Source organism: Macaca nemestrina, chromosome 13, assembly GCF_043159975.1.
Source record: "Macaca nemestrina isolate mMacNem1 chromosome 13, mMacNem.hap1, whole genome shotgun sequence".
Taxonomy (NCBI): domain Eukaryota; kingdom Metazoa; phylum Chordata; class Mammalia; order Primates; family Cercopithecidae; genus Macaca; species Macaca nemestrina.
Window position 1 is genome coordinate 37,159,279 of NC_092137.1, and position 26,685 is coordinate 37,185,963.

The window sequence follows — 26,685 nt, forward strand, 5'->3', positions numbered from 1 at the left end:
CCTCAGCCTCCCAAAGTGCTGGGATTACAGGCGTGAGTCACTGTGCCCTGCTGAGAAGATATATTTTAAAATTACTAAATTATATATATATATATGTATCAATTAATAAAGTACATTTTTCCACTTACCTTAAGATCTCTATGAATTATATTTTTTGAATGTATATAATCCAACCCTTTTGTTATTTGTTCAAAGAGTTCCAAAGCCAAAACTTTGTCTAGTTTCTTGCCTTTTCTATCTTCAAGCCAGTCCTCCAATGTCCCTTTTTCACAGAATTCCATTTGGATGAAAAGGCACTTAGTCTTTGATCTGGGTATAAAATTCCTAGTATGTTAAAAGTAACAATAAATATAAATTTATAAAAAATACATAACTTTTTAAAAGCTTATACCTTATCTTAAGAACCCCAAAACATGTCTCTAAATAGAAATCTAAATACAATAAACAAATTTGAATCAAAATATAATAGGCCATTTCTTATTTCAATCATAAGTTCCCAGATGTCCAGAGCTTTATTTGTTTAGCTAATTTATAAAATATGAGCCGGGCCGGGCACAGTGGCTCACACCTATAATCCTAGCACTTTGGGAGGCCGAGACTGGTGGATTGCTTGAGCTCAGGAGTTTGAGATCAGCCTGGGCAGCAGAGCAAAACCCCATCTCTACTAAAAATACAAAAATTAGCTGGGTGTGGTAGCATGGCACCTGTAGTCTCAGCTACTCAGGAGGATGAGGCACAAGAGTCATTTGAACCCAGAAGGCAGAGGTTGCAGTGAGCTGAGATCGCGCCATTGAGCTCTGGCATGAGCGACAGAGTAAGACTCTGTCTCAAAAAGAAAAAAGAAGATGCCGGGCACAGTGGTTCATGCCTGTAATCCCAGCACTTTGGGAGGCCGAGGCTGGTGGATCATGAGGTCAGGAGATCGAGACCATCCTGGTTAACACGGTGAAACCCCGTCTCTACTAAAAAATACAAAAAATTAGCCCGGTGTAGTGGCGGGCGCCTGTAGTCCCAGCTACTCGGGAGGCTGAGGCAGGAGAATGCGTGAACCCAGGAGGCGGAGCTTGCAGTGAACCAAGATTTCGCCACTGCATTCGAGCCACCCATTCTTTATTGCTGAAGATCTGCAATCACCTTTGCTAACAGATAGAAATAGGAACACGAATACAATAGAGTTGCAGGAAACTAAATTTCATTATTATATAAAGTGATTTTGAAACCTTTTAATTCACCCTCCATCTACTGATCATGAAAAGCACCTAGAGATGAGAAAATGAGTTAGACACTATCCTTGCCATCATGGGGATAATAGTTTAATAGGACAGAGTAAAGAGAAAGCAAACCTAAAACAATAGGAAAGGTACTACTCTAGGAGAAGTGCCAACAAATTACTAAGAGATATAAATTGGAGGATTGATTTCTTTCTTTTTTTTTTTTGCTAACCATGTTTTTTTTTTTTTTCTGAATTAAGTTAGCCTCAATATTCATTTATATTCTTTGTATATACGTTGGCTTGAAAACAGGAAGAGGTAGCCAAGAATTTGCTGAACACTAAAGTCCTGTATGCTGATGGTCAATAACTCCTGAACTGATGGTAAAGTTCTCAGTTACACGACATGGAGATGGAGGTGGGCCAGGAGAAAATGAATGAACAGGACCCCATTGGCCTCAGGATTTTAGTGAGAGGACTGTTCCCAGAATAGGTTGGGTGACTTTCAAAGACAGACGCCAGCTCTTTAGGATCTCCAGTTGTTTGGCAGTGGCTTAACTGACATGAAACATGAGGGTGCCCCCATCTCACTTTGTGGTCTTAAAAATATTTTCACTGCCCACCCCCCCCCAGCATAAGTGGTATAGTTACATTCCAAAGAGAACCTTTCACTGCACCACACCAATCACAGCCTAAGAAAGGGACAGAAAAGTGTGGTAGCTGAGGAAGGAGCCCCCAGATGCAGCATCTATATGTTAAAACTCTCTTCACAAGACTACACTACAGCCTGCACTGAAGCTGGCACGTGAACAAGGCTCTCCATTAAACAATGGAGTCAGGAAAGCCGAACCTGAGATTTTGAAGACAGGTGAGGATGTAACAAAGGGTTATGAGAGCAAGTGTGCAGCAAGAGGAGGAACAAGAAAGAGATTTTCACTTTGTCCTTACCTGTGGAACGGAGAGATAACAGTGTCTCTCAGAGGGAATTGCGATTATTAATTGTGATAATTAATGGCCTTATCCAGTGGCCCACACATAGTAAATAACAATTTCCTTCCATCCTATTATGGCTATGAGAATTTGTTTTTAGTTACCTTAAACTATTTTTTTGGTTCTCAGGATCAAAATCAGGGCTCTCAGGCTCATAAGCACTGATCTCAGGATCATAATCAAGTCCATCCCAACAGCCATTGTAGTGAACAATATTTACATGATCAAGTTTTGCCAATGCTTTTACTTCACGCTCCGCCTTCCTAGTTAAAAGGAACAGGGAACATGGCAGTGTCAGTGTACATCCCACATAACAACCACAAAACACCTCATGTAACAGACAACCGTCTACATTCCTTTATTAAACCATTGCTGTGGTTCTCACACAGTTTTAGAATGGAAGCCAGGACATTCAAAAGGAAAAAGTGAACATACTGCAAAAAAAAACATAGCTGTTCTCACTCTCAAGATAAACTAAAAGGCAGCATCTGGGCACAGTGGTTCATGCCTGTAATCCCAGCACTTTGGGAGGCCAAGGTGGGTGGATCACGAGGTCAGGAGTTCAAGATCAGCCTGACCAACATGGTGAAACCCATCTCTATTAAAAATACAAAAAAATTAGCTGGGCACAGTGGTGCACGTCTGTAATCCCAGCTTGGGAGGCTGAGGCAGAAGAATCGCTTGAACCCGGGAGGCGGAGGTTGCAGTGAGTCAAGATCACACCACTGCACTCCAACCTGGGTGACAGAGCAAGACTGTGTCTCAAAATAAATAAATAAAAGGCAGCGACTTAATGCCAAACATCAGAGAATTTAAAAATCTTCTTTAGCACTCTTGAAATGCCAGTGATGCCATTTTAATTAATTAACTAATTAATTTTATTGAGATGGGGTCTTGCTCTGTCACCCACGTTGGAGTTCAGTGGCACGACCTTGGCTCATTGCAGCCTCAGCCTCCTATCCTCAAGCAGTCCTCCTACCTCAGTCTCCTGAGTAGCTGGGACCACAGGAGCACACCACCAGACCCATCTAATTTTTTCTATTTTCTGTAGAGATGGGGTTTTGCCATGCTGCCCATGCTGGTCTCAAACTCCTGGGCTCCAGCAATCCACTCGCCGCAGCCTCCCAAAGTGCTGGGATTGCAAGCATGAGCCACTGGACCCAGCTGATGCAATTTTTCATAGCTAAATCATACATTATGTTTTGCTTAGACTTGTGTTAAAATCTTTGGATTTCACAAGCAAATCACGTTGAGGCAGCAAGGCTAAGTAACACAGGCAGCGTGAAGTACCTAATTCAGGATTTTCAATGTGTGGCAAATATACACAAAGAGGATAACTTATGCAGAGAAAGTGAGATGGTGGGAGGCTTTATAGGGATGTGTTGCCAAGACCTAAGACAATTTCATGCTAAATGCAGTAAATAAATTGGAGATTTCAAAGATGAGGAAGGATAATCAAACATTTTACAATTTTATTTTTTAACACAAGAAGTTCTAAACTATATGACATAAAATTTGCAAAAATAAAAAAAAAATACTGATACTTTGACAATCCTAAAATAATCTGTTATTATTTTAGATTCTTTCTTTTTTTTTTTTTTTTTAAACACAGGGTCTCACTCTGTCACCCAGGCTGGAGTGCAGTGGTGATCCTGGCTCATTGCAACCTGCACCCCTATGGCTCAAGCGATCCTCCCACCTCAGTCTCCCAAGTAGCTACGACCACAGGCACACACCACCACACTTGGCTAGTTTTTATATTTTTTTTGTAGAGACAGGGTTTTGCCATGTTGCCCAGGTTGGTCTTGTACTCCTGACCTCAAGTGATCTGCCAGCCTTGGCCTCTCAAAGTGCTGGGATTACAGGCATGAGCCACTGCGCCCAGCCATGAACACACCACTGCACTACAGCCTGGGTGACAGAGTGAGACTCTATCTCCAAAAAAAGAAAAAAAAAAAAAAGAATGTTACTCAAATTATGGATTTATATCCAAGAAGATATAAATCATGGTGTCATTCAATTAACAATGAAAAATTAGAACAAACAAAATATTCGGCAGTAAAGAGTAAATATATTTTTTTCTGTCCCCTGATCAATGGCTATTTTGCAGCCATTAAAAATAACTGGCTGGGCCAGGTGTGGTGGCTCACGCCTGTAATCCCAGCATTTTGGGAGTCCAAGGCAGGCAGATCACAAGGTCAAGAGATCGAGACCATCTGGCCAACATGGCGATACCCTGTCTCTACTAAAAACACAAAAATTAGCCAGGCATGGTGCTGGGCACCTGTAATCCCAGCTACTTGGGAGGCTGAGGCAAAGAATTGCTTGAACCCGGGAGACAGAGGTTGCAGTGAGCCGAGAATGCACCACTGTACTCTAGCCTGGGCGACAGAGTGAGACTCTGCCTCAAAAAAAAAAAAAAAAAAAAAAAAAAAATAAATATATATATATATATATATATATATATATATATATATATATATATATTTCTAGTAGTTGTACCAATGTATAAACTACTAGAAATGGCCAAGATACTGGACCTTCATCAACATAATTATCTGGTTTTTTTTTTTTTGAGATGGAATCTCACTCTGTTGCCCATGCGGGAGTGCAGTGGTGTGATCTCAGCTCACTGCAAGCTCCACCTCCCGGGTTCAAGCAATTCTCCTGCCTTAGCCTCCCAAGCAGCTGGGATTACAGGTGTGTGGCACCACGCCTGGCTAATTTTTGTATTTTTGTAGAGACAGGGTTTCACCATGTTGGCCACACTGGTCTTACACTCCTGACCACAAGTAATCTGCCCACCTTAGCCTCCCAAAGTGCTGGGATTACAGGTGTGAGCCACCATGCCCAGCCCTCATTGTTTTTTCTTTTCTTTTTTGACACTGGGTCTCACTATGTGGCTCAGGCTGGTCTCGAATTCCTGGCCTCAAGCAATCTTCCCACCTCAGTCTCCCAAGTAGCTGGGATATTATTACCATTTTAAAAAATTGCTATCTAATGGAAAGAATAACAGTACAGCTGTCCTTCATTCTTGTTAAATAAAACAATGAACATAGTAGGAATGATCCTACTTCAAATGCAAGGCATCGTCCATGAGAGAAGAAATAGGTTTGTTTAACTAGGCTAAGAACATCCAGCACTCCACACCTACTTCTCCTTTGCACATATCATTTTTCTTAGCCCAGATCCCTTTCCCATCTCCTTTGCTAGTCTTTGAGGGATCAGATTGGTCTGGCCAAGCTACACATAGTAACAATTGCCAGAGTGCAACAAGCAAGATTGGTGAATTGGTGACCATGTGATTTAAGACCTCCTTTCTATTTGTTTTCCTTCCTGAAGGAGTTCTGCTATCCAGTGGAAGTGAGAGGGCAGATAATACAGAAAACAAATGTTGGAAGCAGTGGGTTACAGTGGGAACACATTGAATTGTCATTCCAGGGGATGAGTTCTAAATCCCAATCTGATTACATAGGAGATCATGTCCAAAGATAATCTTGATCAATTATTTATCCTCCCATACATGCTTCCACTCCTTAAATTAATGGGTAGAGCCTATTTGCCACCTCCCCCACCTTGAATCTAAGCTGGCTCCAGTGACTTGTTTAACCAATATAACTTAATGGTAGTGATGTTCTGAAACTCTTCTGACTAGATCAAAAGAAGCCTTGCCATTCACTCCTGGTCTCTTGGATGACTTGTTCTGGGGACAATAGTTCTTGGAACTCAGCCACTAAGTTGTAAGAAGCCCAGTCCCCACAGAGAGGGCATGTGGAGGTATTCTGGTTCACAGTCCCATCTGAACTTCCAGCCCACAGCCAGTGTCAACTGCTAGCTAGCTTGGATATCCAGCCTAGGATAGGCTGTAGTCAAGGTTTCAGTTGACTACTGACTGCAAATGCCTCTGAGACCCCAAGTGAGAATTGTCCAGATGAGCACAATCAACCCATGAAACCATCAGAGATAACAATAAATTGCTGTTTTTAAGCCACTGCATTTTGGAGCAGTGCCTTATACAATAACAGACAACCAGAGAACAATTACCATCTAGCTTTTATCTTAGACAAAATCACTTTACATCTCTGGATCTTAGTCTCCTCACCTGTAAAATAGGGAGGTAAGACTAGAACATCTCAAAGATCACCTTTTTTTGTGGGTAATGAAGGTTCTATTTGGTGCCACGGTTTTTAAAATATGGCGCGTTTCATGAATTTGCATGCCACTTTAAAGCAAATGACTCTACAGCTTTAGTTCTGAAGATAGCACCGAAAGGATGATCAATGGTATACCATTTTTATTGAAATAACCACAGTAAAGTGATATCATCTTGGAGTAAGCCAAACTCCTCTTGGTAGAATGAAATGTTTAATGAGTATGAGAAAGAAATAAATGATATCCTAATAAAGAAGAGAGAAGCATAAAAAGAAATAGTGCAGATTCAGCATATCTTGCCATTCAAAAAATTTAAACATTTACTACTTACTTGCTATTATATTTAACACGTTTAATAACGTAAGTCTTTCCGTCAATTCTGTGTTTTGCTTTGAAAACTTGGCCAAATCCACCCACGCTAATGAATTGTATTTCTTTAAAATCCGTGCTAAACCTTAAAGATAAAAACCACGGTTATTTTGACATTTTATGCTCAGCCCTTCCTCGCCTCCCCACTCCTTTCCCTTTAATGTCACTTGTGAAACGGACAGTATAACAACTATGACTCTCTCCTTCTGAATAAGAAAGATCCACTTGGCAGAAACTCTTGACTCACAAAGAGTAGTCCTCTCACTCCTCCCAGGGCGAGTCCAACACAGCATATCTCCCCTGGCAGTCACAGTGAACTCCTGGCTTTTCAAAAGCCATGATAAGGCCGGGTACATTGGCTCATGCCTGTAATCCCAGCACTTTGGTAGGCCAAGGCGGGTGGATCACCTGAAGTCAGGAGTTCAAGACCAGCCTGGCCAACATGGTGAAACCCCGTCTCTACTAAATATACAAAAATTAGCCAGGTGTGGTGGCAAGCACCTGTAATCCCAGCTACTCAGGAGGCTGAGGCAGGAGAATCGCTCAAACCAGGGAGGTAGAGGTTGCAGTGAGCCAAGATCACACTTCTGTGCTCTAGCCTAGGCGACAAGAGCGAAACTCCTTCTCAAAAAAAACAAAAACAAAACAAAACAACAACAACAACAAAAAAACAGGAAAAAAAAAGCCATGATAAAAATCCTATCACAAACACAAAATGTTCAAAGGAATTGCTATATGGTGCTCCACAGCTAACATCATCAAGCTGTTATAAGAGAAATGGGCATATGCTCTAAGCCTGCCTAGGTTTCTACTTGGTTTTCTCTTCTCCCTCAAGCTTCGTGTTCCATAATTAAGACCTGTCAATTCTACCTCCAAAACACATTGCTGGTATCTGCCCACTTTCCTCTGCCTCCAACATCTTCACCCCAGTCCATGCTTCCACTAGGCCATGGCAGTAGCTTGTTAACTGGATCCCCACTTCCTCTCTTCCCCTACTCCAATCTATGACCCACACAGCAACCAGAGGGATGAAAACTGAGTCTAGCTATGTCTCTCTGTTGCCGAAACTCTCCAATAGCCAACCTTTGCATTTGACAAAAACAAAAAGCCCTTAAACGGGCTATAAGGTGCCAGATGAGGAGGACCCTGTCTCCTCAGCACCCTCATCTCAAGGCACTGTGCCCCTGCTCATTGCACTCAAAGCACATGCTCTTCTGACTGTTCTCGAACTTTGACATCACCTTTTCCACTTTCACCTTCTCACATGTCCTTCCTTCCACCTGGCACCCACTGCTCTGTGCCCACTCATCCTTTAGGCCTCCCCACAATTGTGACCCCAGAGAAACCTCGCCTCACCCCTGCTTTCATTCCTCTCCATGCCATTGCTTTCCCTTCACAGCTCTGACCATAGTTTGTTCCTGCAGATTTTTTTTTTTTCTTTTTTTGAAACAGGATCTTGCTCTGTCACCCAGGCTGGAATACAGTGGTGCGATCTCCGTTTATTGCAATCTCTGCCCTCTGGATTCAAGCAATTCTCCTGCCTCAGCCTCCAAAGTAGCTGAGACTACAGGTGTGTGCCACAACATCTGCTAATTTTTGTATTTTTAGTAGAGACGGGGTTTCACCATGTTGGCCAGGCTGGTCTCAAACTCCTAACCTCAAGTGACCCGTCCACCTCAGCCTCCCAAAGTGCTGGGATTACAGGCATGAGCCACTGTGCTTGGCCTACTCATGTAATTATTTATTTAAAGTTGGTCATCCCCATGAAACTCCATGACAACAGGGTCCATTTTATTTGTTCCTACCATAAACCTGATGCCCAGCACAGTGCCAATTCTATATCGAGTGCTTAATAAATATTTGATTCTGTATTGTTTTCTAAACTTTTATATTCAATGCCCCCCGATGCAAACAGACCTCCATTGTTTCAGACATTTCATTTTAAATCCAAACATACTGTCTATAGCAGAGCAGACATTTTTTTCAAGTGAAATCTGGTATGGAGCTAGAAAGTAGAAAACAGATTCAAGTGGATCAATTCTAATTCCTGCAGAAGTATTTTTTTCAATCACTGATTTATAGGAGTACTTGTTTTCAATATTAATAACTTATACAGATGTGAGAGAAGTCCACATAAGCATCACAAAAATCTACAATTACCACATTCAATTTGGATCTGTCTAAATATTACTTCTCCAAGAGCCATGATCCACTGTGGGCCAGATAGTGCAACGTCAATTAAACTGTTCAGGTGGAAATATAATTTAGCCTTATAATGGGCCCTCAAGAAACTTCTGTTGAATGAACAAATGTATCTTCAAACAAATTCTATTTCACAATTCCATCTTTGACAGAACAGGAGCATTGCCATCTTGGACAAGCACCGCTATTTTAAGTTCCCCTTGATTAAAAACTGCCTAAATCCAGCCCCAAAACATCAGCCTAATGGCTAATGTCAGCATGACCATAAACGACAAATGACACCTCTGACCAGAAACCTTCCAAACCTGAGATAAATCCCCTTCGACCAGAGACATGCCAACCCTGAGATAACCTCCCCTCTGACCAGACATTCCAACCCCACAATAAAACTCTCCTCTACCCAGAAACATTCTGAACCTGTGATAAGCTTTCCCTCCCTAAATCCTTAAGTACCCTTAGTCTGTAAGAGAGAATGTTCCTGACCAAAATCATCCAGAAGCCCCTCTCAGGTTTATTCTCTAAAATAAACCTGTCTTTGACTGTTCAGCCACTTTTCAAGTTTCCTTCTTCTTTCTTCAACTCTTGCAACCCAGGAAGCAGTGGGCAGCGTCAGTTTGTCCCAAGATAACTCCTGGGTCCTGAGGGTCTCTGGCCACCTGTCACGTCTTTTCTCTCTCTTCACTTTTCAAGCAATTTGCATGAGGTGGATAACTAATCTGAAGGGGACTGTGAGGCTTGGGCTGGGGCTACTCTCCAGTGGGTTCTCAAAACCCTCAGGTCTCAGGAATCCACCTTGACTGCCTGCAACAGGTATTTTGCTCTCTAACCCTTGTCCATTCTTCCTCCCTCTTCTCTCTCTCTCTCTCTTCCTCATGTAGCTCCAGTCCAGGAGGCCCTTTACTGATTCCAACCAGAACATCCAACATCAGACACTAATCCAGCCAATTGGTAAGATTTGCCTTTCCTAGCTTTCTCACAGTACCTGGGAAAGTCAGGTCTGCCGTCCTGGTCCTTGGAGGACCAGTGAGACTAAGTTGAAGAAATCTTGGGGATGCTCAGTTTCTTCTCAGCTTAACTGTCCTCTTTATAAAGAGGATTCCAGGTCTCTGTCTTTTGTCTGGGGATGCCTAGAACAAAAACAGATACTCTCGGCCTCCTCTTATCAGTCCACATGGGTGCCAAACAATTCCACATTCCTATGTCCTCCCCACTGGACTGTCTCCTTCACAACCTCACCAAACTTGGCTTATGGGGGAACCTAAAGTCAAAGTGTTTAATTTTTCATTGCAACATGGCCTCGCTCCAATACAAATTAGATAATGACAGCCGATGGCCTGAAAACGACACCTTTGACTTTCAAATTCTCAGGGACCTTGACAACTTTATAACCAGGAATGGCAAATGGCAAGAGGTTCCCTATATTCAGGTTTCCTTCTACCTTAAATCCCAAACCTCCTTATGTCAAGCTTGCACCCCTCGTGAAATCCTTCTTCTTAATGAAAACCTCCCTAGGTCTCTCCTCCCTCTGAAACCTCTTCCCCTGAAATCCCCTTTGACCCTGCAGATGAACTCCCTCCATACTCTCAACCCCTGCATCCATTTCTTGCCTATCCAAACCCTCCATCTCTTTGGCCCCTCTTGCCCCCAGCCTTTAGTGCCAAATCCCAACCCTTATCGTTCTCCACCCATTACCCATTCAAACACTACTCCAGCCAGTCAAACCACCTCTGCCATTCTCCCTCTCTGGGAAGGCGCTAGGGTTGAAGGCATTGCTTGTGTTCATATCCCCTTTCTCCATGTCTGATTTGTCACAGATCGAACAGTGTCTAGGATCTTTCTCTGAAAATCTATCACAGGGAATTCCTGCACATAACCTAATCCTTTAATTTAACTTGGCATGACATTTATATAATTCTAACCTCCACCCTCACCCCTGACAAAAAAGAGCGCATCCGGCAGTCAGCTGAAACACACACAGATGAACTCCATAATCAAGCCCCTATACAAAATCCAGTGGCCAATGATGCAGTCCCCTATAGAGGCCCAGACTGGACTTACCAACAGGGAGACAATGGCATCAGGTGAAGAGACCACATGATTACCTGTCTCCTCACAGGCATGGACAAAAATGCTTATAAGGCAGTTAATTCTGAAAAGCTCAGAGAAATTACACAAGAGCACCAGGAAAACCCTGCCCTTTTCTTATCACACCTCATTGAAGCTATGCTAAAATATACCAATTTGGATCCAGAATCTAGAGAAGGTCAAACTTTTCTCTACCTCCAATTTATTTCCCAATCCACCCCAGATATCCACAAAAAATTACAAAAATTAGAGGAGGGTCCTCAGACATCTTGGCAGGAGCTCCTAAATGCAACCTTCTGGGTCTTTAACAACAGACATGAGGAACAAAAAATTCAAGAAGACAAACATCTCCATTTAAAATACCAGATGCTTGCCTCCACTGTCCAAAAGTCAATTACACAAAAGCCTCCTAATAACCCAAAGGGAAACTCCCCCACCTCTCCAGGAGTCTGTTTTCAATGAGGCAACCCTGGACACTGGGCAAAGGCTTGTCCTAACCCCTGGCCTCCCACCAAACCATGCCCAACTTGCAGTCTTTGTGGACACTGGACGATGGAATGCCCTCAACAGGGACATCTTCCCCATTCAGATGCTGCTCATAATGAAGCCCCCCAACCATCACAGGAGGAAATCTCTTCACTGCTAGTGCTGACAACGGAAGACTGAGGGTACTTGGGATCCTTCGCCCCCACATCTAGTGAGTCCACGAAACCCAGGGTAATTGGGATAGTATCTGGTAAGATTGTTTCCTTTCTTTTGGATACTGGGGTAAGTCTATTGGTATTAAATGAATATCAAGGTCCATTAGAATGTTCATCTGTTTCTATTGGTGGCATGAAGGGCATACAAGAAACCCCATACAAAACAATGCCTCTATATTGCTCATTTCAGGGAGACACCCTTACTCACTCTTTCTTGGTCATTCCTCATTCCCCCACTCCTTTACTAGGAAGGGACATCCTACACAAACTGGGAGGAATCATTCATTTATCAACCCTACACCAAAGCTACCTCTATTTATTATTATCTTAAGAACAGAACCCTTCCTCAGACATTCCATATCCAAACAGACTTAAATCCCAAATTCCTCAGCCCTCTAAATCCCATAGTATGGAAAACTGACTCCCCCATGTTAGCTACCCACCATTGTCCAATTCAAATTTCACTGAAGGATCCTAAATGCCAAACAGTGGTCCCACAATATCCCCTAATGGATTATGGGGACTCAAGTCCATCATCTCCCAACTTTTGGCTGCCAATATTTTATTTTATTATTTTATTTTATGTTTTTGAGATGGAGTCTTGCTCTTGTCACCCAGGCTGGAGTTTAATGGCGCAATCTTGGCTCACTGCAACCTCTGCCTCCCAGGTTCAAGTAATTCTCCTACCTCAGCCTCTCGAGTAGCTGGGACTATAGGTGTGTGCTACCATGCCCAACTAATTTTTGTATTTTCAGTAGAGATGGGGTTTCACCATGTTGGCCAGACTGGTCTCGAACTCCTGACCTCAGGTGATCCACCCGCCTTGGCCTCCTAAAGTGCTGGGATTACAGGTGTGAGCCACTGCACCTGGCCTAGCTGCCAATATTTTAATCCCCACCCATTCTCCCCACAAAACTCCTATTCTCCCAGTTACAAAACCAGATGGCTCCTATAGACTGGTTCAGGATTTGCAACAAATCAACTCCACTATTGTTCCTGTTTATCCTGTTGTCCCAAACCCCTGTACCCTCATATTGCAAATTCCTCCCAACACTAGCTATTTCTCTGCATTAGACCTCAAAGATGCCTTCTTTTACTATCATTCTACATTCCTCCTCTCAAAACCTTTTTGCTTTCACTTGGACTGACGCTGATACATGCTACTCCCAACAACTCACCTGGACTGTCCTCCCCCAGGGGTTTAGGGACAGCCCTCAGTATTTTGGTCAGGCGCTTCGATTAGACCATTCCCAACTACCTCTACGACCCAGCGTCTTGTTTCAATATATGGACAATTTACTTCTTTGTAGTCCCTCTCTAGAACATTGTATTCAACACACAGCCAGGCTTTTAAATTTGTTGGCTGAATGTGGGTACCAGGTATCCAAAAGGAAGGCCCAATTAACCTCTCCAAATGTTTCATAGCTAGGATTAATTATAACTCCAAATACCCAGGAAATTCCACTAGCATGAAAGCAAGGCATTCAACAAATCCCATTTCCTAAGACAAAAAGGGACTTACTTTCTTTCCTCAAATTAGTGGGATATTTCTGATGATAGATAGCAAATTTTGCCACTGTCACTAAACCTCTTTATGAACACACAAGAGGAAATCTTGACCAACCACTCACTCCCACCCCAGACCTTTATCATGCTTTCTGTCACCTAAAATGTGCCTTATTACAGACCCCCCACTTTAGGCCTTCCAAACCTCCTAAGAACTTTTCATCTATATTTACACAGTTCTCATAATCAGGCCCTTGGACTCTTAGCCCAATCCATGGGAGATTCCCTCCAACCAGTGGCATATTCTTCAAAACAACTAGACCCCATTTACAAAACCTGGCACCTTTGCTTAAAAATTTTTGCCACAGCCTCTTTAATTATCCCTGAGGCACAAACTCACATTCTACGAACCTCGTCAGGTATTTTCTTCTCACAGTCTACAAGATATGCTCAGCCGTAAGGTGCTCACCTCCATCTCATCCTCTCGCATGCAAGCCCTACATTCAACCCTCCTTCAGCCCTCCATCTCTCTTCATAGATGCTCACCCCCCAATCCTGCTACTCTTTTATCTTCAACACTGATTTTGGACCCTGACCAACACTCATGCTCTGATCTAATTGAAAGTTCTCGCACCATGTTTTGCCACCTTACTTCCACTCACATAAAGGGAGCCCCAGATTGATTTATAGATGGCAGCGCATCAAAAAACCCTCCCCTCCAAGCAGGATATCCCGTCATTGAGAGATATCATGATGATACCCGCTCTCTTCTACCTAGAAGAGTCGTAGAGGCTGCCCCTTTGCCTTTGGGCACATCCTCCCAACAAGCAGAATTAGTTGCCCTAATAAGAGCATTAACCCTAGCAAAAAACACACAAGTTAATATATACCACCGATTCTAAATATGCCTATAACATCAACCATTCCAATGCCCAAATTTGGAGCAAGAGGGGCTATCTCACAGCTAAGGGAACTCCTATCATTAATGGAAAACTAATCCATCCTCTATTAAAGGCTGCTCTACTTCCAGAAAAGGTTGCAGTTATCCATTACAAATGACATCAATCAGATAAAAGCCACATTTCTTTAGGGAACTGTGAGGTTGACTACTGGGCAAAACACACCTCAACCCATCATCCAATTCTCCAATATCTATTTCCCCTCACACAACATATCCCCTCCTTTTATCCCGAACACCAAATACAACAACTAATCACAGCAGGGGCACAATTCAAACTCCCATACTGGTTCATACAAAACAAATTAGTCCTACCTGACCCTGAAAAAACAACTCTTGGCCAGGCGCAGTGGCTCACGCCTGTAATCCCAACACTTTGGGAGGCCAAGGTGGGTGGATCACGAGGTCAGGAGTTTGAGACCAGCCTGACCAACATGGTGAAACCCTGTCTCTACTAAAAATACAAAACTAGCCAGCCGTAGTGGTGCGCGCCTGTAATCCCAGCTACTCCAGAGGCTGAGGCAGGAGAATCCCTTGAACTCCAGAGGTGGAGGTTGCAGTGAGCTGAGATCATGCCATTGCACTCCAGCCTGGGCGACAGAGCAAGACTCTGTCTCAAAAAAACAAACAAACAAAAAAACAAAAAAACTCTGTTATGGGATATCCACAACCTCTTCCACACTAGCCATTCCCCTCTACAACATTTCTTAAGTTTCCACATACACATAAACCCAGATATAAAGGAACAGTTGAAAGCCATTTTCCATCAATGCTCTATTTGCCAGAAAGCTTCACCCCACTTCAACACTAGACTCCCTTCTTTTCCAACCCATCAAGACAGGGAACCTTCCAAGACAAGACTGGCAAATTGATTTTACCCATATGCCCCCAGTAAAAAAGGTTCGATTTCTTTTGGTTCTGGTTGATACCTTTTCAGGATGGGTTGAGGCTTTTCCGACAACCAAGAAATGAGCTTCGACTGTCACCTCCAAATTAATAACAGAAATCATCCCCTGGTTCAGGGTGCCTCTTTCTTTTCAATCTGAAAATGGTCCTGAATTCATTTCTCAAATTACTCAAACACTTGCACAAACCCTACGAATCACCTGGAAGCTACACATCCCCTATCAACCTCAATCTTCAGGAAAGGTTGAAAAAATGAATGGCATTCTAAAAAGCACCCTCACCAGGTATGCACTCCAAACACATAAAGACTGGGTTACACTTTTACCTTTGGCCCTTCTGAAAATTCGGGCACTCCCACGGAAGCCTTTAATGCTCAGCCCCTCTGAACTCATACATGGGAGTTTTGAGCATGAGTATTTGAACTCATGCTCCTTTTGTTCCACCTCGGGGTCAAGCCCCACCTCTAACAACCCCTCTCATTTCCCTTCTTCTGCATACCATCCACCATTTCATTTGGGAATATGCTGACAAATACTTGCCACAACCTGTCGCCAACTCCTTTAATCCCTTCCTACAGTCAGGAAACTGGGTTCTGGTAAAAGGTCCCAGCCCTACACGAATCCCAGAGGAAAAAGAACAGAAATTCATCTAAGCAGCTACGTCTCTTTCTCTGTCAAACTTTCATTGCTTCCTAACTAACCTTGTTACAGACCTTCTGTAGAGGACTACGTGCTCACAAACGAGATGTTCCCAATAAGTACTGCTCTTGCAAACGAAGCAGGGTGTTCCTTCCCTGCAAACAGGGAGGACAAAGGAGCCAGCTGCAAACAGCAGGCCCTGGGGACTGGTTAATGTGTAAACATCTTGAGAAACCAGCAAGTCAGGAAAAGGTCAGAAAAACAACACGTGACTTGTGACTTGGCAACATTCCACAACCGAAATTGTATAAAATAAAGCAGAGCGTGCCGTTTGGGGCGGCCGCCATGTTTGTCTCGTCCTGTGTTGTCTTGTGTGCTCATTCCTTTGTTTAGGAAACACACGGACCCCAACACCTTCAGTGGTAGCCTTACAAAACTCTCATTATACATCCTGATCAGCTCCTTACTATTCCACGGGATTTATGGCTTCAAGGAACTTTCCAGGACTTTACTCCTACCCAAATAACTTTTTCCTCCTTTTGCTTGTTTCTTTCAATCTAAATTCCCTAATCACATCAACCTCACCAATAGAATCACTCCTCACTGCTATCAAACTAGAACGTTCTGTAAACCTTACACAATCCCTCTTGCTGCAAGCTAACTCTTCCTTTGCTCCAGAATGCTAGATGTGTTTATCACTGTCTTCCTCAGCTTATACATCCCTTCCTACACCTCTTCGTGACCTTTTAACAGAAAACATAACCCTAATCTATAAATTCCTTTTTTGAAAGAGTTGACCCTCTGGTCGGCGATTATCCCACTTCCAGGGCCAATCAGGCCAACAAATTATTTCAAACCTATTACAACTCCCTACAACACCTTAAGTCACAAGACCCTCCCATTGAAGGGCCTCTAATTAAACACACCCCCCTTTGACAAGAAGCCTCACTTTGCTTTTTAGCCTATGAGGGAAATTTCCCTGTCAGATCCTTAACACTTAACCAATGCAACTGCATTATCATTGTTAAACACCCCGCTGACCATCACACTAACCAAGTTGACTACCAAGTATCACCTGAAGTGAATGGAGCATTTCTGCAACCCGCTCGTTCTACAGCCCCTCCCTCAACCAATGCCTCTGGCCTAATTTGTGCTGTCCCTAGAGCCCACCTTTATCCATGGCTCAATATTAATGGTGCAACATCTAATTGCATTAAGTGTGTAAAAAAATAACTCTTCCTATATTGCTACTATAGTGGGTGTCTCCTTGACCTCCTCCTTGTCCACTTGGAGTAATGAACCACAGGAAAGAAAAAACATCCCACCTTTAATTCACTTGTTTTCTTTCCGTATCTCCACCTATATTTATGACAAAGGCTTATTTTTTGTGGGTGGCACCAACACATATCTTTGTCTCCCCACCAACTGGACTGGAACCTGTACCCTAGTTTATCTTTCTCCCTCCATTGGAAAAGTTCCTCCCAGCCAACCTTTGCCTGTTCCATTCATCCAATATGTTAGGAAGAGGAGGGTCATCCACGTCATTCCTTTAATGGCTGCCTTGGATATAACCTCCAGACTTGGATTCGGAGCAGGCAGATTGGCCACTTCCTTAACACACTTTAAAGCTCTTTCCACAGAATTACAGGGTTCTTTAGAAGATATGGCCTGAAGCATTATAAGAATCCAAGACAAACTAGACTCCTCGGCTGGAGTAGTCCTCCAAAATAGATGGGGACTAGATCTAATAATAGCTGAAAAAGGGGACCTCTGCCTCTCATTGGGTGAGGAATGTTGCTTTTATCTCAACCAATCAGGGCTAGTAAAAGACGCTGATGAAAAACTTAAATAAAGGGCTAAAAAGCTAAGGGAATATCAAAACAACTGAATAGATTGTTGGTTTGGGAACAAAATCATAACGTGGGTCATCCCATTCCTGGGCCCCCTCCTAATGAAACGCCTAAGACTCATGTTCTGACCCTGCCTAGTTAACCTTATTCAAAGATCTTTAACCAACAGGATCATGGCCATTTCACAGACAACTACCCAAAAACATCTACCTATAGCATTACCCCTTCTTTCTTCAGCACTTACAATCTTACCTTGCATCCTCAGTATACTTTGGTCCTTTCATGTCAGGAGGGTCAAATGTAGGTGCCAAAGATCTAAAAATTAAGAGTTGAATGTAAAACTCAAATAAAATTGAAATCAAATATAACTTGTTTAGTGTTAATGTTAACCTTTTCCTTTCTTTTTTTTTTTTTTTCTTCAGAGGCAAGGTCTCACCCCATCTCCCAGCCTGGAGTGCAGTCGTTTGATCATAGCTCACTACAACTTTGAAATTCTGGGCTCTGAGGAGATCCTCCCACCTCAGCCTCCCAGGTCGCTGCGACTACAGGCATGTGCCACCATACCCGACTAATTCTTTTTATTTTTTGTAGAGACAGGGTCTCTCTATGTTACCCAGTCTGGTCTCGAACTCCTGGACCCAAGCCATCCTCCCCCCTTGGCCTCCCAAAGTACTGGGGATTACAGGTGCAAGCCACAGCACCCAGCCAACTTTTTTCTTTATAAAACTATATGCTTACAGTTCTCCTCTGGCCTCTAATACTTTTTCATCCCTCCTCTGGTTCCTTTTTGCACCTTCGAGCACTCATTGTTGATGTGTCACTAACCTCTGTTTTTCTTTCTCCAGACTCAAAACCTCAGGAAATATATCTCCTTACACCCTCATCCTAGCTGTGATTCCTTACTGATGATAAGCCACTTGCAAATGGAAGTTTAAACACCACCTAAAACTTAACATATCCAAACCGCTGTCTTCTCTCTAAGCCCTTAACTCCTTAACTTTCTTAACACCATTAGTGCCATGGTTCTTCACTGCATCCTGTTCAAAGTGAAGCAATCTTCAAATCCTTTCTCCTTTACCTCTTCTTCATGCTTTCACTCAGCTATGGGAACCTATCCTCTCAAGTCATGTCCACTCTTCCTTTACAGTCTTTCTCACACATTCTCCTCATCCCTCCTGACTGCCACAGTAATCGTGGCTGAGGGCACCTCATGTACAGAACTCTCTTCTCTCCATCCAAGCATCCACATCAAGAATCATCTTTCTTTAATATATCTATCTACTATTCAGAATATACTGGTGGCTCATAATGGCTCCTACTGCCATCTTACTCTCATTTCTGACTATATTTACATCGTTGCCTTTCTCTTCAGTTAATTGACATAGCATCTGACCTTTTTATAATCCAAGTTTTTATGCTATTTTAATCTTACTTGTCTGCAAAATAATACACTTCTCTTGAAAACACTTCTACAGTGAAAACAGCCCAATTCCTTGCCAGCCTCGTACAAAATAATGCTCTTAACCTAATTACTCGAGTGGTACCCCCATAGGGCTTTATGTCTACAGTGCAGCATGTGCATATATTCAAATATCTCTCGACACATCTAAAATTATTTTATAGATTTCAAGCTTTCTGCTTCTGAAACTCTGCTCAAATAAGGGTGTACAATACTCTACAAGTATTTAAAACAATACATAAGTCTGAAATAAAACTTCAGATCAAAATATGTTCAATGCATAATGATACTCACCTTTTTGCCTTCCTTTGGTTATTTCTGAGACCATTCTATAACAAAAGAAAATGAGAAATAGTTTCAGATGACTAAATCAATCATCTTCCTTTCTCTTGTTATCTTTCCTCTTGTATTTCCAGATGGCTCGCTGACCAATTTCTTAGTCCATCAATGTCTGTATTCTCATCAAGTCCTGTATAAACACTTAGTATTGTAAGACTTAACTTTTTGCCAATCTAATGAGTTTAAAATAGTATCTAATTGTTTTGATTTACATTTTCCTGATACCTAGTAAAGCAGCTTTTAATATTTGTTGCCCATTTGGGTATCTCTTCTCTGAACTATCTGTTTATATACTTTGTACATTTTTCTACTGAGTTGCTTGCCATTTTCTTATCGATTTTGTAGTTCTTTATAACAGAATACTCTTGTAACACTAATCGTCAAAAGCATAGATTTTGCTCTAAGTTCAACATTGCCTGCTTATGTGCACCAAAAAGTTATCTGTTTTTTGTTTGTTTTTGTTTGTTTGCTTGTTTGTTTTTGAGATGGGGTCTCACTATGTTGCCTAGGCTGATCTCGAACTCCTGGGCTACAGCGATCCTCCCACCTTGGCCTCCCAAGTGCTGCAGACTATATGCGTGTGCCACTGCACCAGGCTAAAAAGTTATCTGATTTCAGTTTACTTTTAATGTTAAATTTAATTCTAATTTTTTAAAACAGAAATAAACTATATTAGAGAATCTTTAAATATTATCCCATTGGTAGGAGAGAAAAGCAAAATCATAGGAATATATTAAAATATAGGGGTGAGTGAGGAAAGACAGAAGTGACGTGTAGAAGGGTGAGGAATGGAACTTAATTTTAAAAAGAATCAAAACGCTGCTGAGCCGGGCACGGTGGCTCACGCCTGTAATCCCAGCCTTGGGGAGGCTGAGGCAGGCAGAACACGAGGTCAGGAGCTCGAGACCAGCCTGACCAACATGTTGAAACCCCGTCTCTACAAAAATTAGCCGGGTGTGGTGCATGCGCATGTAATCCCAGCTACTCAGGGGGCTGAGGCAGGAGAATCGCTTGAACTGGAAGGCGGAGGTGGCAATGGGCCAAGATCTCGCCACTGCACTCCAGCCTGAGTGACAGAGGGAGACTCAACCTCAAAAAAAAAAAAAAAAGGCTGCTGAATATTATCATTTAGTAAGAGTGCATAAGGAAAAATATAAAAATTATGGTGGAATACTAGAAGTTATTTTTAAATGAGGAAACGCACAGAAAAATAAGATTAAGTAGGAAGCTTCGAGACTAATATGATACCGTAAACAATGAAGAAATGTGTAAACTGCCACTTTTAGAATTTATCTCTGATGTATCTGCTGAGACGTCACTTTCAGCTGATGATTCAGAAGCACTAGAAGAAAAGGGTGTAACTATTAGTTTATTAATTCTGTTTTTATCACTTCTTTCTCTAAATTCTCCTTAAACATAAAAATTTCTCTTTCAGACAGAAATATGAATATGTTAAATATCTCAATTGTTTGTCTACACTTACAGTGAGTTGTTCACTAAAGGGTTGCTTTGGGAGTCACACGTAGCAGCAAAAGAACCAGAGGACATGGAGTCAGGTTTCTGAAAGAAAGAGAGTCCCTTAGTAGGCTTAAATGCAACTAATTATTTCTCTACAGAGGCTCAGTTTCTGTGTACTATCACATTTATTTCAACACATTTACCAAATCCACAACTATAAACAATTACAAGATCAATAACGTTTTTTATGGATGTTTGGTCTGGATTTTATTTTATTTTATTTTTTATTTCATTTTTCTGGATCACAGGACAGATAATTTTTTTGTTTGTTTCTTTTGAGACAGGATCTGGTTCTGCTGTCCAGGTTGAAGTGCAGTGGCACGATCTTAGCTCACTGCAACCTCCACCTCCCAGGCTCAGGCAATCCTCCCACCTCAGCCTCCCAAGTAGCTAGAACTACAGGTACATGCCACACACGCATCTAATTTTTTTTTTTTTTTTTTGTAGAGTCATGGTTTTGCCATGTCGCCCAAGCCAAGCTGGTCTGAAACTCCTGCGCTCAGGAGATCCACCTGCGCTGGCCTCCCACAGTGCTGGGATTACAGGTGTGAGCCACCACACCCAGCCACGGCCCCATGGCACATGGCTCATTGGTGCGACACAGAATGGAGGAATCATTTTGCTAAATCACTGGCTGTCTTGGCATAATGTAACCACAGTCTAACCTGAAGTCAACTTCAGAGGGAATTTTAAAACATAAAAATTTAATCCAAAGGCAATACGTACCACTGAGGTTTCTTCTGATATCTCAAGCAATGCAAGTTTAGCGGCCAACTGTTTTGCTTCCTGTTTACTAGAACCTGTACCAATACCATATTCTTTGTCTCCAATTTTGCATTTATAATGAAATCTAGGAGAAATCATAGAGGGTACTTATCCAAACATGAAAAATATAGTACATCCAACTTACGATTAAAAAAAAAAAAACATTAACAGAGATCTTAAGATAATACCAATTTATTAGATAGATTTATAGTTCATATCTTGCATAATTTAAACCCTCAGTAACCTGCCTGACCAATTTCTCTGAATAACCAGGATCAGTTGACATCTGAGCTTGCGTTTTCCAGGCAATTTCTAATTTTTGGTTGCTTTGCTGAAAGATCTGGCACAAAGGCACTAAGTGGTGATTTTTTTTGTTTTTTAATTCCCCAAAGGTCAAAAGATATGGAGGTAGAAAAGAAAGAGGTCCAGTGAATTTTTTCAGCAGTGCTCAAATGGGAAGGAAAAAGCCAGCAGAGAAAGTGGATTTGACAGGAGAAGCTATGAAGTTACAGCGTAGGGCAAGAGCAAAGCATGGATTTTGCTCTAACTTCAACATTGTCTGCCATCTGCTTATGTGCACAAAAATTTGAGAAAATCCCCACAGTGTAGATTCCCTATACTAAAGTCCACACTCTCCTATTAGACGTAAGGACATTTGTGGTTAGGCCAGGATACCTGGACAATTATATAAGAACTATTTTTAAGGGATAAAACAATGGACATGGTAATTTATATCACAGAGTTACTACATATTACTGCAAAATGATTCCAGTATTTGAACTCCTTTTCCTTTGTGCTTCTATTGAAGGCCATTGATAGAAATACATCCAAACAGGGTGAGTCTTCTCTGCTAGACCCTGAATTAAATAGCTGGGTTGAGTAACTGGATCATTTCTATAGCTCCTATTTTTTTCAGACACTGTCCCCCCGCAAATAGATTTCTTCTTTCTTTTAGGTATCTAACGTTAGAGAGCATAATTCAAAGAAATCAAAAAAGTGAGCTACAGAAAATAAAAGAGTCTCTTAATTATCAAGATTGACTCAACAGATTCACTTTTGACTATTTCATTCCAATGAATACTATCACATGTTTTTCTTCCTGGTTTTGGCCCAAAAGCCATGACTGTGAATAGCTGAGTCAATTCATAGAACAGTATCCTAAAGTGATGATTTGAACTATTTGCCATGTAGATATTTTTTTTTCTTCTTTCTCATTAACTGGTTGGTTGTAGTTGAAAAACAATCGCCTCATACTCCTTTGATTTCTGCTTTTTTCAGTTCCAATCCATTCTTTATCCTCATTTCCAGGAACATCTTAGCTCAGTGGTGACGTTCTTAGTAACTTTGAAACTCTAGCTTATCTGTCTCATTAGATCCCTCAAATCCTGGTCTCCTCTCAGTCTACGGCTAAAACTCATTCCTTCTGATACATGGTATTTGTTCATTTAATCCAATTTGAAGGACAAATACCTGAACAAAGAGCTCCCTGATCTGACAAGGGTGAAGAGTCATTCTATACATGTGGCAGAGAGGTTTTCAGATAGTTACCACCATCATGTCCTCAATGACGAAAAGATCTCTGCATTCTTTGAGCAGTGGCACCCTGTACCCTCTTGTTCCACAGACTAAACCATCCAGCTACACCTCTGAAATAAAGGATTACCCTAATTTGATCAATTATGGTAAGTGGGCTCCATGGCTTCAGCAATTAAGCATTTTAATTACAAATTAGAAACCAAATTACTATCAATCATATAAAACCTTCCATATAGAATGTTTAAAAGGACACATATTTCTGGAAAATTAGACATGAAAATAAACCAACTTTATTGCTTAGATACAATGAAACAGAAAGAAAAGCCAAATTATGTCTTACCCTTCTGGCCCATGCACCCCCGATGTACATTGTTCATAATTTACAGTTAGTCTTTTCTTCTGGGCAATTCTATTGACAACGCCTATGTAATTCCCAATGGATAATCCTTCCGAAGAACTGGTTGTTGTCAATGAAAAAGGACTAACTGCCTACAAAGAAAAAAAAAATTCTTGTTTAATATAAATGACAACAAAGATTTAACCTTTTAAAAATCATTCTTCTAATAAAATTACTAAATGAGCAATGTGAAAGACAGGTTGGATGTTATATATTTTTCTATTATATTACCTTGAGTAAAAGTGTGACTATCTATCTCCCTCTACCAGAAAAAATCTACAAAGATAGATTTTAACAATAGGAAAGAAGTTGCTTTTTCTTGTTTGTCTTTGGAAAGTACTATAACACGTTCTAGCTTGTTATATTCTTTCTAATCTCAAAAAATGAGGCAAGAGATACTGGATCACAACTTAATGAAAAAGATGAATATAATAGCGTGATTTCTACTATTGTTATCTCTACCTTTTTTTCTTAGTCCAACAAAAATCTTGTCCAAAGTTTTGCTATTTTATTTTTTTAATTTTTTTGAGTCAGGGTATCACTTTGTTACCTAGGCTAGAGTGCAGTGGTGCAACCTCAGCTCACTGCAGCCTTGACCTCCTGGTTTCAAGCGATCTTCCTGTCTCAGTCTCACAAGTACCTGGAACTACAAGTACACACCACCACATCCGGGTACTTTTTTTGTATTTTTTGTAGAGACAGGGTTTGGCCATGTTGCCCAGTCTGGTCTCGAACTCCTAAACTCAAGTTATCTGCCTGCCTCAGACTTCCAAAATGCTAGGATTAGAGGTGTGAGCCACCACACCCAGCTGAGTTTTGCTATTTTATTAATCTTGTCAAAAAACTAGCTTTTGGTTTTATTGATCTTTATTTTTTTTCTTTTTTATTTCTTTTATAGTAATTTCAACCATTGTTATTTTCTTTCTTCTGCTTTTTGGGGGTAAGACATTCTATTTTTTTCTAACTTCTTGACTCAATTTTCTACCTCATTAATAATTATAATTTGTAATTTTGCTTGATTTTTTTTTTAATTTGGTTAGAAGGATATCTTTAAGTAGATTTTTCAAGAAAGAATCTTGAAACCTAAATTTTCCCAAAATTTTCCAAATCTGAGAATAGTCCTCTGTTGTCTAAAATGTAAATGACTTCATGTCTCATTTTATAAGCATTGCTACACTATCTCCTGGTTTATAATGTTGCTGTGCACAGCATGAAACTTTAAAAATATTTACATTTCACATAGTTTTCTTCTTCTCTCTAGATGCTTGTAGAATTCTTTCCTCATCTCTGGAGCGCAGTACTTTCATAAGAATCAATGTTGGGGCCAGGCGCGGTGGCTCATGCCTGTAATCCCAGCACTTTGGGAGGCCGAGGCAGGTGGATCACGAGGTCAGGAGTTCAAGACCAGCATGGCCAACATAGTGAAACCCTGTCTCTACTAAAAATACCAGAAAATTAGCTGGCCATGGTGGTGGAGGCCTGTAATCTCAGCTACTCAGGAGGCTGAGGCAGAGAATTGCTTGAACACGGGAGGCGGAGGTTGCAGTGAGCAGAGATTGTGCCACTGCACTCCAGCCTGGGCAACAGAGCGAGACTCTGTCTCAAAAATAAGAAATAAAAGAGAAAAAAAGAATCAATGTTGGTCTGGGTGTTTCTAAATTTTCCTGTATCTATTAAGTTGTTTTAATCTGTAGCCAAGTCTTTATTTCATAAACATTTTCTGCTGAAATCTCTTCAGATCATTTTCTTCTGTACTATTTACTCTGTTCTTATTTTCAGGGACACCAGTCACATGTATATTGGTTCTCCATTATCTGCTCTCTGTAAACACTTGGCTCTCTATATCCACGGGTTCCAAATCCCTGGATTCACCAATCACAATCAAAAATATTTGAAAAAAATTGCTGGTTGCATCTGTACTAAACATATTCAGTTTTTTTCCTTGTCATTATTCCCTAAACAATACAGCATAACAACTACTTATAGCTGGCTGTGGTGGCTCACACCTGCGATCCTAGCACTTTGGGAGGCTGAGGTGGGCGGATCGCTTGAGCTCAGGAGTTCAAGACCAGCCTGGACAACATAGTGAGATTCCATCTCTACAAAAAATACAAAAATTGGCCAGGTGTGGTGGCTCGTGCCTGTAGTCCGAGTCAGCTGGGATGCTGAGGTGGGAGGATCACCTGAGCCTGGGGAGACTGAGGCTGCAGTGAGCCTTGATCATGCCACTGCACTCCAGCCTGGGTGATAGTAAGACCCTGTCTCAAAAAACAACAACAACAAAAAACTATTTACATAGCATTTACATTGTATTAGAGATATTATAAGTAATCTAGAGATGATCTAAAGGATAATCATGTACTGCATAAAGACATTTTGGTCAACAATGGACTGCATATATGACAGTGGTCCCATAAGATTATAATGGAGCTAAAAAATTACTGTCATCTAGTGAGGTCATAGCCACTATAATGGCTAATTTTTTGTATTTTTAGTACAGACAGGGTTTCGCCATATTGCCCAGGCCAATCTCAAACTCCTGGGTTACAGCACCATGCATTACTCACATGTTTGCAGTGACACTGCTCTAAACAAATCTACTGTGCTACAGTCTTATAAAAAAGTCTGGCACATACAATTATGTACAGTACATAATACTGGATAATAATAAGTAACTGTTACTGGTTTATATATTTATTATACTTTTTAATCATTATTTTAGAAGGCACTCTTTCTACTTAAAAAAAAAAAAAAAAGTAAACTGTAAAACAGTCTCAGGCAGGTCCTTCGGTAGGTAATCCAAAAGAAGGAATTGCTACAATAGGAAAGAATAGCTCCATGTATGTTATTGCTCCTGAACACTTTCCAGAGGGACAAAATGTGGAGGTGGAAGACAATGACGCTGATGATCCTGATGCTGTGTAGGCAGGCTGGTGTGTGTGTGTGTGTTGTAATTTTTTTCTTTCTTTTTTTTTGAGACAGGGTCTTGCTCTGTTGCCCAGGCTGGAGTGTAGTCACAAGATCACAGCTCACTGCAGCCATGACATGTCAGGCACATGATCCTCCTGCCTTGGCTTCCTGAGTAGCTGGAACTACAGGCACGT

General features: G+C 41.4%; 1 protein-coding gene across 7 annotated transcripts in view; it reads right to left on the reverse strand.

The window, feature by feature from the left end:
• Positions 1-26,685, reverse strand: part of LOC105464848 (eukaryotic translation initiation factor 2 alpha kinase 2) — a 60,898-nt gene that overhangs the window by 21,113 nt on the left and 13,100 nt on the right. For 5 of the 7 annotated variants that reach the window (XM_071076523.1, XM_071076527.1, XM_071076526.1 and 2 more), the window contains exons 5-13: positions 23,525-23,673; positions 21,610-21,733; positions 20,849-20,925; positions 20,614-20,707; positions 19,321-19,355; positions 17,820-17,882; positions 6,684-6,806; positions 2,305-2,463; positions 129-324 (exon numbers count right to left, since the gene is read on the reverse strand). In XM_071076523.1, the coding sequence (XP_070932624.1) occupies positions 129-324; positions 2,305-2,463; positions 6,684-6,806; positions 17,820-17,882; positions 19,321-19,355; positions 20,614-20,707; positions 20,849-20,925; positions 21,610-21,733; positions 23,525-23,673 (1,020 nt within the window). The remainder of the gene's footprint in view (positions 1-128; positions 325-2,304; positions 2,464-6,683; positions 6,807-17,819; positions 17,883-19,320; positions 19,356-20,613; positions 20,708-20,848; positions 20,926-21,609; positions 21,734-23,524; positions 23,674-26,685) is intronic. The other 2 variants (XM_071076528.1, XM_071076529.1) reach the window with 1 other exon arrangement.